General features: G+C 57.3%; 3 protein-coding genes across 3 annotated transcripts; 2 read left to right on the top strand and 1 right to left on the bottom strand.

Annotated features, from left to right (window-relative positions):
• The first annotated feature begins 1,711 nt into the window (after window positions 1–1,711).
• Window positions 1,712–3,001, top strand: GGTG_00123 (hypothetical protein). Its single transcript, XM_009217864.1, has 2 exons — window positions 1,712–2,276; window positions 2,354–3,001. The coding sequence occupies exons 1-2, from the start codon at window positions 1,867–1,869 to the stop codon at window positions 2,487–2,489; spliced, it is 546 nt and encodes a 181-aa protein (XP_009216128.1). The 5' UTR covers window positions 1,712–1,866; the 3' UTR covers window positions 2,490–3,001.
• On the bottom strand, window positions 2,855–4,994 carry GGTG_00122 (hypothetical protein). Its single transcript, XM_009217863.1, has 3 exons — window positions 4,174–4,994; window positions 3,849–4,070; window positions 2,855–3,716 (listed from the first exon to the last, which is right to left on the bottom strand). Exons 1-3 carry the CDS (start codon window positions 4,210–4,212, stop codon window positions 3,429–3,431), a joined length of 549 nt encoding a protein of 182 aa, XP_009216127.1. The 5' UTR covers window positions 4,213–4,994; the 3' UTR covers window positions 2,855–3,428.
• A 1,738-nt stretch (window positions 4,995–6,732) lies between these two features.
• Window positions 6,733–10,254, top strand: GGTG_00121 (hypothetical protein). The gene is made up of 3 exons (XM_009217862.1): window positions 6,733–7,803; window positions 7,937–8,519; window positions 8,616–10,254. Exons 1-3 carry the CDS (start codon window positions 7,737–7,739, stop codon window positions 9,955–9,957), a joined length of 1,992 nt encoding a protein of 663 aa, XP_009216126.1. The 5' UTR covers window positions 6,733–7,736; the 3' UTR covers window positions 9,958–10,254.
• The last annotated feature ends 1,649 nt before the right edge of the window (window positions 10,255–11,903 follow it).

The following is an 11,903-nucleotide window of genomic DNA, read 5'->3' as shown; positions in this document are numbered from 1 at the left end:
GGGGGGGCCAGGCCAGCCAGCGCCAGCAGCCAGACTGGGGCCTGGCATTGAGCCAGCAGCGGAGCTCTGGGGCCGGGAGTGGGCGCCAGCCAGCAGTGCTGCTGCAGTTGAGAGTGCAGCATCTTGCAGCCGGCCAGACTCGATGGTTGCAGCCAGTGCAGCCAGTGCATCCAGGGGGAGGGCATGACCTGGAAACGCCCAGGCGGGCACCTGTGAGAAGGCGCCATCAGGGCTCGGGTGGGGCCCGCGCAGGGCGACCGGCCAAGGACACGCCGTCGCACACCTCGATCCATGCCCAACCCGCTCCAACCTGCCCGCGGCCTGATGGAATCGCCCGAAGGAGGCTGCTCTGTTGCGACCAAGGCCCAGCCAGCCATTCGACGTCCGCCAATCAGATCCCTCATGTCCACCGTTGACGGAATCGCTTCCTTCCCCCCCCCCCCTCCCGGCACGAGTCTCCATCCATCCCGGCTCGACTCCTCCCCTCCCCTCCCTCCTCGACGGCGACAGGCTCAATTGATTTGCCGCCGAGTCCCTTGGGGCCCCTTGGGTTTGTAGCACGCACGAGGTTTTGCAGACGCAGAGCCCCGAGGGGGCAGCTCCACGGGCAGCAGCCTGGCTGGTAGCTGGGGCTGTCATTCGGCCTTGGCGCACCCATGCCGCCGCCGTTTCTCGCTCAACGCGACGCAACGCAACACATGCAGCTAGGCCCTACTGTTTGCTGCCTGTCTCCCACCAATGCCTGCCTCCCTCCCTCCGGAATTGTCGTCCCGTCGCCGTGGACACGCAGGACAAAAACAGTGGGAAGACTCCACGACAGACCGACACGTGAGCCGAGACCACACCGACCGCGCACCGGCTGCCTTTCAGGCTTCAACGAGGCCCCATACCTACTACATAGGCCTGCTGCCGCCTCTGGCTGGCCGTCCCATCCAGCCTTTGTTTGGGTGTCTAGGGCCGCCGCGCCTCGGCTACGTGGTGTATCGGCCCACTCGGTCTGGGTGATTGGTGATCTGCTGCAGCCAGCCTAAAGGACGGGACACTAGGCACATCACTTAGCGCTGGGGACGCGCGAGTGAATGCTGCATTGTAGATTGCCAGCTTCCTGTTTGATTTTATTCCGTTTGTTTTTTGATTCATTGCCGGTGTTGCTTCCTTGTCTGCCATGACCCATTCCCCAGTCTCCATCCCCCTCCTTCCAGCGACTTGCCCACCGAGGTTGTCACGTTCCCGTTTGGCCTGGTTGTTTCGGTGTATATATAAGACACGGGGAAACGAAACGCACATGCCAGGTCGGTTGGAAGTAATAACTGGGATTCCAACGAGCGTTGTCGGAACCACAGGCTTCTGCTTGTGGCCGCAGCGCGGTTCTCTGCCTCCCCACTGACAGCAATGCATCCCTGACTCGACATCCATGCAGCTCGATAAGTGCAGCCGTCCAACCACAGGCAGTCAGCGGTGCAGAGCCGGCTGCGAATCCAGAAGGCCAAAGGGTTCTGGTCTGTTTGCAGGGCGGCCAAAGAGGTGGCCACACAACGCCCGTCGCCTCCAGCCCCGATTGGACCAGGTCATCCCACTTCATGCGCCTGCAGTTTGACGCCACCGGATCACCACCCCTACCCCATTCGACCTTCCGGGCCTCGAGGGAGGGTTTGGGGTAGGTGGTCGCGACTCCCGCGCCTCGCGCTCTCCCTTTTGTTTGCTTGCGGGGGGGGGGGCCTGTGACAAACGGGCGCACGTGCAGCTGCCTCCCTCACCTCGTTTTCTTGGCGGGAGCAAGCAGCCTGGAGCCCTTGTCAAAAACGTCTGTGGTGGAATCAATATTTGCCAGTCCAAGTCCACCGCTGCACGTTGCACGTATCCCTAATGTCCGGCGCTAAAAACCCACACAAGCTCACATTCCGCTTCGGACCATCAAAGGCCACACCTGGGCATCTCGGCTCCATCCAGAAAATCAGCCACCACCGGCACCCAGCAGCAGCAGCGCCAGCCCAAACTCACGCAACCCACCCGCTCCACGCCTCCCACATCGAGTGCCCCCCCCCCCAGCAATTGTCGGTGTGCAAAATATTTGACCCACCGGTTGGCTGTCCTCACACCTCACCGTTGTCAGCCGCCCAACTCTGCGTCGCCATGGCTCTGAACAGCGGTAGCCCTCGTCATGGTGCTACGTCCGGCTTCTTGAGCGTGGCTGCTGACCTCTTTTGCAGCCGCGTGGGAGTGCATGGTGAAGTGGGTCCGCAGACGACATTTTACCTATCTTCTTGTCCACAGAGGTACATGATCTCGTATAAGCAGCATCCCCAAAGCAGCCAAGTCGTGGCGTTGACGTAATTCTGTCTCTCCGACATAGGGTTACGTCTGTCAGCCGTGTTGCCATGCCTTTACGCTCCCTCTCTCCCGAGCCTTCTCTACCACCTGGTTTCTTGAAACTCGTGAGATTCTCGGCTAGAAATCGAAGCCACAAGCACTCCAAGTTAAATCTGTGACTAAACTCGTCAACTCTCGAGGGCTAAAGCGTAACATGACGAATGATAGGCTCAATATATAATATACAGCTAGCCGCCGTCGTCCTCCGGCACCGGAGTTCCATAATAACGTAATCTCTTCTATTATTCAACCACCTGTTTGCCTGCCTCAACAGGCCAAGCGGCTTGTCTGGCTGCTCGCCACTGCCCCCGTCGCCAATGCTGTCGTCCTCCTCTGCCAAAAAAAAAAAAAAAAAACGATACTACTAGCCTGCTCTAGGCCAACGCTGAGTAGGGTCCATGTCATTGCCTTCGTCGCATGAATCGGGAGATGTGGCTATACCCAATATCGACTTGAGTTTCACTCAACTACGTCTCACCAAGTGGCTAGAACTCCGGGATTGCTATCCAGCACTGTGACTGGTGCCCATCTCCCCACATGATATTTGGGCGTCTAATCTCGAAGGTGAATATCCTCCGTAGACCATACATTCTTCGGAACAGGCTCGGGTTCACAGAGATACATACATGAGCAAAGCGTGAATGGCGTTAATTAAGCCCAACTACGCAATATGAATATGAGCCCATGTCCTTCCCGAGTCCGTCTCCCTCACAAACGCCTTGTGCTATCTGCCTCGTCATCTCTGTGGGGGGAATCCGTAATCTCCAATATTTCCACACACTTGCCCAGGATCTAATTGTTGCATAGAGGAAGAGAAAGAGGCTTAGAGAGCGAACGAAGTAAAGAACGGGGTATGTTAACTGCCGTAAATCAGATTTGCCATGAAAATTCGTAGAAAGCATCGCATCTTTTCCTGCGGAGTGGCTGGCCCCGTCCTCGGATACTCCGTAATGCTCGTGCTAGGAAGGGCTCCAAACAAAGCGGGTCCGGGTTGGCTACTTCAAGAGATGATATAGCGTTCCAGGATGTAGCCCATAGAGGCACGCCTTATATGGATATCAGGCGAAAACCCTCGTACCAGACCTCCTCACGGAGAGGAATGTTACCACGAGGCAAGCGAGAGCAGCGACGAAGGCGATGTACTGGAACGAGAAGTCTGCCTGTACCCTCACGCATCGACCTTTGAGTTCGTTGACCAGGTCTTCGCTTCTCCGAAAGCCCTCGTTTACGCCACAATTATCAGGTGTGTAGCATCCGCCGTTCAAGATCTTGTTTAGGTATCGTACAAGGTCCTGTCCGTTGGCGGTGGAAGTGCATGAAACGTCCTTCATTGCCATGGTGAGGGCCTGGAACCATGTTCGTTGCAAAATTAGCGATATTTTCACAAGCAATCACCGTACAGCAGAATTTCGGGGCAGCGTTGACGAGCTGGCACGGTGGCGATGGCTAGGCATCAATGGAGGGATTGGGAGACTGACGATTCCGCCCGCGAGGAAGAAGAGCGCGGACAAGCCATCGAGGGCCAGGGGCACCAGTGAGGGGATTGCTTCGAAGAATATAGCGGCGATCCCGACGGCGGCAGCGAACACCCCAAATCCACCAGTAAAACTAGCGAACGAGGTTTCGGCGGGAGGCCCCCCGACAACCTGGTGTTTGGCGAGAGTGACCGAGAGACCGAGAACGACGGCAGCAGCGAGGAACTACGGATTCCATGGCCCAGATGTCAATATATAAACGCAGAATTTCGGAGCTGGGGCATCAAAGAAGACTGGGGAGAGAGGGAGAGAGCCGGGTTGATCGTACCATAAAGCCTCGAAGGCCCAATGCGACGAGGTTCAACATGTTGGATCTGATCTTTATGGATCTCGGAGGAGCGGCGGGCGATCGATCGAACTCGTATGCGAAAGCTTGACACAATGGAGGATGTGGTTTTTTTCCTGGTCGGGCAATGAATGGTAGCCCAGATAGGTGTAGGTGTAGGCGTAGTAGGTACCTGGAAAGCTGGACGGGCTGGGTATGAACAGGTTATTATCGAAGAGAGACGACTGGGGCTATACCAAGGAGTTTAACAGCACCGAAAAGATCAATGGGGGTTGCCCCGAGCTGCCCGCTGTGCCCGGCACATTGTCGAGGTCACTTGCTGCTAATCAACAAGTGTCAGGTACCGGGCGGCCCTGCAGGGGCGGAGGACCATGTCACGGCAGGAAGGAGCGTTTGACAAGTCCCCGGCCCATGCTAGTTCGTGAAAGGCTGGATCCTTCCACGAAGGGCACTGCAGGCTGAGAAAAAAAAAGGGCCATGCCTTCCCCGCTCGTCGACCGGCCAGGCTGTGGAAGGCTTTGGTGCCGGTCTTGGGACGGACTCGAGCTGCGCCTGCCATAGGTTGGTAATGATCATCTCCGCCATCCGCAATGTCGTATGTTCCACCCACATCGCTACATTTCCAATAAATGGATGCTACACTGCCCAGGCAGCACTGGCCAAGGGGGTGAGCAAGACACTTTTCTGGCTGCTAGCCTGTCTCCATGTCTGGATTTCGAGACCTCCGTGGTGTTTGTCCAGGTGGGTTGTCGGGAATCATGCAAGGATGATGGCATTGGATGGAGGTTTAGCTCCAAAGCTGTGTGGCTGCCTAAGTAGAGTATCGGCCCCATGCGTGCTGTGCTCCCCACCCTCCTCGGTCCTGAATATGGATGGGCCCACCTGCAATAGGGCTGAGGCTAGCCCGAGCCTCCTTTGCTGCCAGAAGGAACGGCGACATCAGACGAACTGACGGAGAGGTAGTTTCCATATGGCAATATCTGACAGTTAAGCAAATCGTAGGTAAATATCTACTTGGTAAAGCATTACAGTAAAAACAACAGACACTGCTTGAGGATCATGGAATTACACGGCCACAATTCACCTGGATGAGTGCCTGGTGAATGTGTACCCTGTGAAATGATGATGTGGGCCTAAGACCACCTGCGGAGAAAGCTGGTGGTGGTTTCCAAAAAGGAGCCTTTGGCTCCAAAGGATCACACACGTCAGGCTGCAGAGAAACGCTAGCCCCTCTTGACGGGTCTCTGGCGGGAACGAAGTTTTAGTAGGCATTACTGTGCTGCTATCTGTGGCTTGTGTTTGGAGCGGGAAGGAGCGGGAAGGAGCGGCTGATGCCTTTTGCAAAGCCCCCGAGTTTCAACGCGGTCTCCCATTTGATCCTCCGCCAAGGCTAGAATGGCACAGCTGGGGAATTGGGTCTGGTCAAGCACGTCCTCGTGATTATAATCTGGGACGTCGTCCAAGGATCTTCCACGTTTTCCTCCTCTGTCTAATAGGGCTAGACTTTGTATTAAGCTGCAGACGTCGGCTTTGACGAGGTGGTTCTTGAACACACGAGGTGTCGGTTGGCAGACATTCCATGGCACTTCGTGTTCGGGATGGGGCATTATTGTCGCCCAAGGTGAGAACTCGCCAACCTCGTCATTTCCGACAACTACGGCATCACGCACCACACATTCATACCCAATGCTGACAAGGCCAGGCCGCAGAAAAATAAATTGGTGAGGGGATGCGGATAACCGTTTTTGCTGAGATTGGCACTGATGGTCGAAAAGCAATAGTGTTCTGGTTGGCGGATGTAACGTCGTGCCAGCCGGGTTCACGCCTCGTGCTTATACGGAGTAACATTGCCATCCCACGCTCACTCCGTGGCGAACTTAAATCGAATCGATCAAACACCAGGGGACCGTTGGTCGGAACGCGCGCGCGTTCTCCTTCGCAGACTGGCGCTGCAGGCTGCGCCACCTCCAGCCCAGCGGAGAGAGGAGGGGGAGACGCGGGAGGAATGAAAATTGCGGCGCTGGGAGCCAATCAAGTCCGCTCAGCTGCCCGAGTGGACTGGCCCGGCGCATGCGGGCTTGGCGTGGCGACCTCAGAGACGGGGGACATTCACGCGCAGCCCGTTCGACCCAACGAGGGAGCAGAGACTTGCCATGACGTTCGCCCCTCCCGGTTCCTGGCCGCCGCGTGTCTGCGATACCACACCTGCAGATGCAAGATCGCAAGATGCCGAAAGTCTAACCGCTCTTCCTTGCCTACTTGACTTGCGGGAAGCCTTAGCCTAGGAGGCACGACCGGATCAAAAAAACGAGACACTTTTCAATTTTTGCCCCAGTGCATACCACCACCACCAATTGAAAAGTGTCCCGTTTTTTTTTATCCGGGCGTGGGAGGTCCCTAGACGGGCGACCATGGCGCAAGCGGCGGCTCGTTACATGGTCTGGAAGCGGTTAAACCTCGCCGTTCTTCTAGGCTAGCACGGCTAGACTGCCAACGTCAACGCTTGGGACGGATATGGATTTCTGACATCTGCACCAAGTCCGCGGCGGCTTCGTGTCCGGTGCATGTGCTGACCTGACCTGACCATGAGAGGACTCTTCGGGAGACCCTACATGAGACCTCACCGTTTGGAGCCCCTCTAGGAAGAGGTCAGCCAGGACAGATATCCACAATGTAAGCGTGAAAAATGTGTCTCGCTCATTCCGCTGGAGAACGGAACATCTGCATGTCAGGGCTGGGACGCAAAATCTGCTCGACACTCGCTTGACAACCTTGGCAGCCAAGGGGGCCATCTTTGAAGAGGGGGCCGCCACCAGGAAGCCCGAGGTTTGGCGGGTGCCTGATCGACCAAATACGATTGAAGCAGGGAAACCCCAGCCTGCACTGCCACCCACATCGGGGTCGCCCAAGGCCACACGAGTCTGCATGCCCAGAAACGCAGTCGTCACAAGAACACCTGCCAGGCAGCGTCAATACACCCTCGTGTCCCCTGACTGGGAAGAAAAAAAAGAGCGACCAACACAATTCTGGCTCCCTCAACTGCGAAAATCGCCTTCTGTTCTGTTCTGCGATCCGCTCTCCATCCTGGTCAACCCAAGCTGCAATATCGACGAACCCAACTTTTCGGCAGCGACCCTCTTTTTGATTCGAGTTTATTTTGGATCTGCGAGAAACACCCCTCCTTCTGGCCCAAGCTCCGGCACCGCCGCACCTTGCCCTGCGTCGTGCGTCACCGTCAGTCAAGGGCCCGCTGTCGCTGTGGGGAGTTCCATCCGATTGAATCCCGCGGCTTGTTTGCCATCATTGATCCATTCATTCGAGTCGAGTCGACCCAACCCGCCGACCCGCGCGTCTTCTGCTTCGCCACCATCGATCTGGACGTAGCCACTCCGCTGCCCAACTTTTCCCCGCTGGTCGATTAGTAGCACGAGCAAGACTTATCACTGTCCTCGGCGTCCAAACAGTCGCGCCCGGGCGCAAATTTACCAGAGGCTCTCAGCAGTCAACGGCGTCAGCGACGAGGCGTGTGAGACATCAACGCGGCCATGGATAGCAGCTATGTGCGCAGGAAGGACACCACCAAGGGCCCTCCCCTCCGGGTTCTTTCTTTAGGTGAGTGCGCGCGCACGCAACGCGACAAGGCGTGCGGTTCCGCCGCCTTTCCATTTTTTCCCCTTCACTTCTCGCGCAGACCCGGTTTGGCGACGATGGTGGCTGACGTATCGCCGACTGACCGCGAACGCAGATGGAGGAGGAGTGCGCGGCTATAGCATCTTTATCATACTCCAAGAAATCATGCACAGGACGTTTGTCGAGATCGAAGGGCGTGCCCCGCGCCGCTCCGAAATCCCGAAGCCGGCCGACCACTTTGACCTCATCGTGGGCACGGGCACGGGCGGACTGATCGCTCTTATGCTTGGGCGTTTGCGACTTGACCTCGAGACGTGCAAGGAGCTGTACGTGCGCCTGACACGTATGGTTTTTGAGACGGACAAGACGATACTCGGAATACCCACGCGGTCGACTCTTTTCAAGGCCTCGATGCTCGAGCTCGCCATCAAGGAGGCCGTGAGGGAACACACAATCGACGAGGCCGAGGGCAATGACGGATCCGAGTCACCGGCCACGAGCAACATAAACCCCTCCCATCGTAACAGATTATCGCGCCCGAACGGTCAGGGATACCCTCGCAGGCATTCCAGCAATGCGAGCGTTGTCAGCTTCAGCGCCAGGAGTCCAACAACGCAGATGGCCCGCCCAGCATACAACTCGCGGGGAGGCGACCCGGAAGCCAGTCTCTACGACGCACGAGAGCACAGAACGAAAACGTGAGAGCCCCTGAGATATAAGACATTTTACATGGCGCTTCGGACTCAAAGTCGTGACCCTGGTTTACTAACTGGAGTTTCCGTTTCCACGAACAGGGCTGTCACCGCCGTATACAAGGGCACCCAGAAAGGCGCCGAGCCGGCGATACTAAGATCTTACGATTCAAGGAAGGAGCCGGCGCCAGAGTTCGATTGCAGGATCTGGGAAGCGGGAAGGGCGACGTGCGCCATCGGCCTCGCGTTCAAACCCATCCGAATCGGCCAGTCGATGTTCCACGATGACGGTGCCGGCACCTTCAACCCCGCGATACAGGCCCTGGACGAGGCCGTAGTCAACGAGTGGCCGGGTCGTGAAGTCGGCGTTTTCATCAGCGTAGGAACGGGAAAGCGCCCCAAGAGTAGCGATGCGAACCAGTCGGTTTGGTATGAGGGCTTTCTGGGCGAGTTTGCCGAGGCGAGGAGGAAGCTGATCGCCAAGATCGAGGGGTGCGAGACCATCCACCAGTACGTCTACAAGGAGCACCTCATCAAGCGTGGCGTCAACGTCGAGAACTACTATCGCCTCAACGTGGAGATGGGCGTGGGGGAGTTTGGTATGAACGAGTGGCACCGCCTCGCCGATATCAGCACAGGCACGAGGCAGTACTTGGGCCGTCGCGACGAGAATAGCATGGTTCAGGGCGCCTCGGCGAAGCTCGCCAAGATTCACCGTGCCAAGATGCGATGGGAACGCGTAGGCCCCGTGCCGGAGCTGATTCAGACGCCGTCCGAGGTCTCGATGCCGTTCGCGGTCGAACTGCCAGGCGACATGCCCGCCGGCCCGCCGAACGGCCCGCCGAGCTATGGCCACGCCCCCATGACACCCTCGAGCAGGCAGTCATATGAGTCGGGACGGGACAGTCTCGGTGTGCCTGTGTCGGCCTCTTCTCCACGGAGTTCGGGAGACCGTTTGACAGACCGCCCGTTGCCGGCTCCGCCCGCCGGCGCCATGGCGGGTCTTCCGACTGGAATCCGTCCCGCAGGAACGGGCAGTCCGCGGCAACCGTCCCATCAACAGACCCCGTCGATGGCGGGCAGCACCCTCAGCACTGTCAGCGCGCTGACAGATTCGGAGGATGATGGGGACCGTCTCGTGGAGAAGGCACCGACGCCGGCTCAATGGCGGAACGCGACGGGGCAAGACAAGATCGCCATCATGGGGGCTGACGAGCAGCCAAGGCGTCGCGCGGATGACAGGAACAGGGCGGGTACGCTTCGGCCGCCTCACGGAGCTCACCCGAACTACCCGCCTCCGCTCCCACCCAAGACACCCCTTCCAGAGCACCAAGCCGCCGGCGGGCGACGACCGGGGGCCCCGACGCTGCCCTACCCGATGGAGGACGAGCCCCCGCCGGTTGTCGACATGGCGAGGAAGCCCAAGTATCGCGAAAGACCTTGAAGGCCGCATCAAACCTTCCCCTTTTTCTGGCCTTTCCTTCGTCGTTATTTCTTGATGACACCCTTGTCTCTTCCACAAATCCCTGATGATGACTTGGCGACAAACGAAGGCGTCTGGGCTGTCAATTTCTCTCATATGACTGGTTCATTTCCGTCTTTCCATGATCTGGCTGTTGTGCCTGTCAACGATTTCTTTTTCCCATTGTCTATTCATTTCCGCGGATACCATTATACAGCAACTGTTTTCCACTTTCTACCGGTATCGTTCCATAGGTAGTTACACTTGATAAATGTCCGGTCAAAAAACGGACTCCCGGCAATCGTGCTAGTGACGTCAGGCATGGCCAAGGAAGGCGTGGACAAAATTGCTGCATGTAAGCAAACTGCCAGCAGTCTGGGCCTAGTTCGAGATTTGATAAAGCATCGAGTTGGTTTGAAAGGGGGAAACTAGTGGAGGTCACCAAGAGCTCTCGGGGGGCAGGCATGTGCGCGTGTGTGCCTTGGATCTTTTAGAGTGTCCTTGGCATGGGAAATTCCGTCTAGGCTAGACGCCCATCGACGGACGCTGGCGCGCCGCAGCCAGGATCCATTTGGTCCGTGGTGCATCTTCCAAAAAAAAAGCAAAAAAAAAAAAAGCCCTGCGTCTTGCGTCTTCGTCTTCAGCTCTTTCAGCTAAGCCGATAGAGAGTGACAAAAAAGAAAGACGGCGCGCTGAATTCTGCCACCTAGCCTGGTCCGGCCTGGAGCCATTTTGGTGAATGGGCCGGGTCGCCCGCCTGTCCGTCTGTCCGTCTTCTGTTTTGGCTTTTCCGCGGCCACGAGCCAACAGCGGTGACCGTCAAAGTCAAAGTCAGTAGGGAAAGAAAGAAAGAAAGAAAAAAAAAAGGGTTAGGCACCAACGGGGCCCCGATCTTGGGACCGGGCCAAACACTAACTGACTAGCAACGAAAAGTACCATGTATAGGCACGATGGATGATGGCGGTAGCCGAGGTGGCACTGACTTCAGTCCCCCACGCACTGGCATGGAGGCGCTCAGCTGCCGAAAAATGCCAACCGGACGGACCATCTCGATTTCGCGCTTTGAGGGGAGGTGCGATGATGTCCTTTGGCGGTCCAGCCCCGTGGCTTTCCAGCCCCGCCGGCATTTGCCGCCTAGCCGCCTCAGGTGGTGCAACGCAGTCGAACCAGGCAATAATCCTACCCCGCGGACATGAACCCAAAGTTCAGGGTTGTTGATGTGCAACACCTGAGGCTTGGGACACACGCCATCATCTCGCTTCTCTCCCCTTCCTGTGTTTCTTATTATCATTTCTCACTCTTAGTTTTTCTTTTCGGTTCCTTCGATGTCGGTATACGTTTCCTTTCATCCCTTCTCAGGCAGGTCCAGCCGGTGGTGAACCTGAACAAGTCGAGGGGCTAGCAAGCGCCACAAACGCCACCGCCTGGGCTAGCTGCTAGGACGAAGGAGCTCTCTAGAGATGGGTGCCTTGCCTGAAAAGCCCCCCTCCCCCATACGAGGGGGCACACGCAGACCGCTTCCATGGCTTGGCCCAGGCCCCAATTCCGCCTCGCCGTTTTCCCTCGTGTTTGTCCCCATCTTTGTGGTCTGCCGGCGGGGGTCGGTGTGTTTTGGGAACCAGAAAGGCTGAGACTGATGGCCTGACCTCCGTCCGCCCTGGTTGGTTGCTTCTCGAGGCCGGCGGCAGTTGGAGGGCATCAGGGGGCCAGGGCAATCAGAGAAGAAAATAGAGCCCGGCTAGGACCAAAGTGATAGGACATCCACATTGAAAAGGGGGAGGGAGGGTGGGGATCTAATGTGAGTGGGATTGATGACACAATGTCCCTCTCTTCCATCATGCAGGTCTACGTTATAGGCAGTCGGGCTAGTAGTGTAGAGAGGAGCCACGCGACCAGCATGTTGGGGGGGGGGGGGGGGGGGGACCCGG

Source organism: Gaeumannomyces tritici, assembly GCF_000145635.1.
Source record: "Gaeumannomyces tritici R3-111a-1 unplaced genomic scaffold supercont2.1, whole genome shotgun sequence".
In the NCBI taxonomy this organism is placed as follows: Eukaryota; Fungi; Ascomycota; class Sordariomycetes; order Magnaporthales; family Magnaporthaceae; genus Gaeumannomyces; species Gaeumannomyces tritici.
The sequence above is the reverse complement of the archived record's forward strand: the minus strand, read 5'-3'. Positions and strand labels throughout refer to the sequence as shown.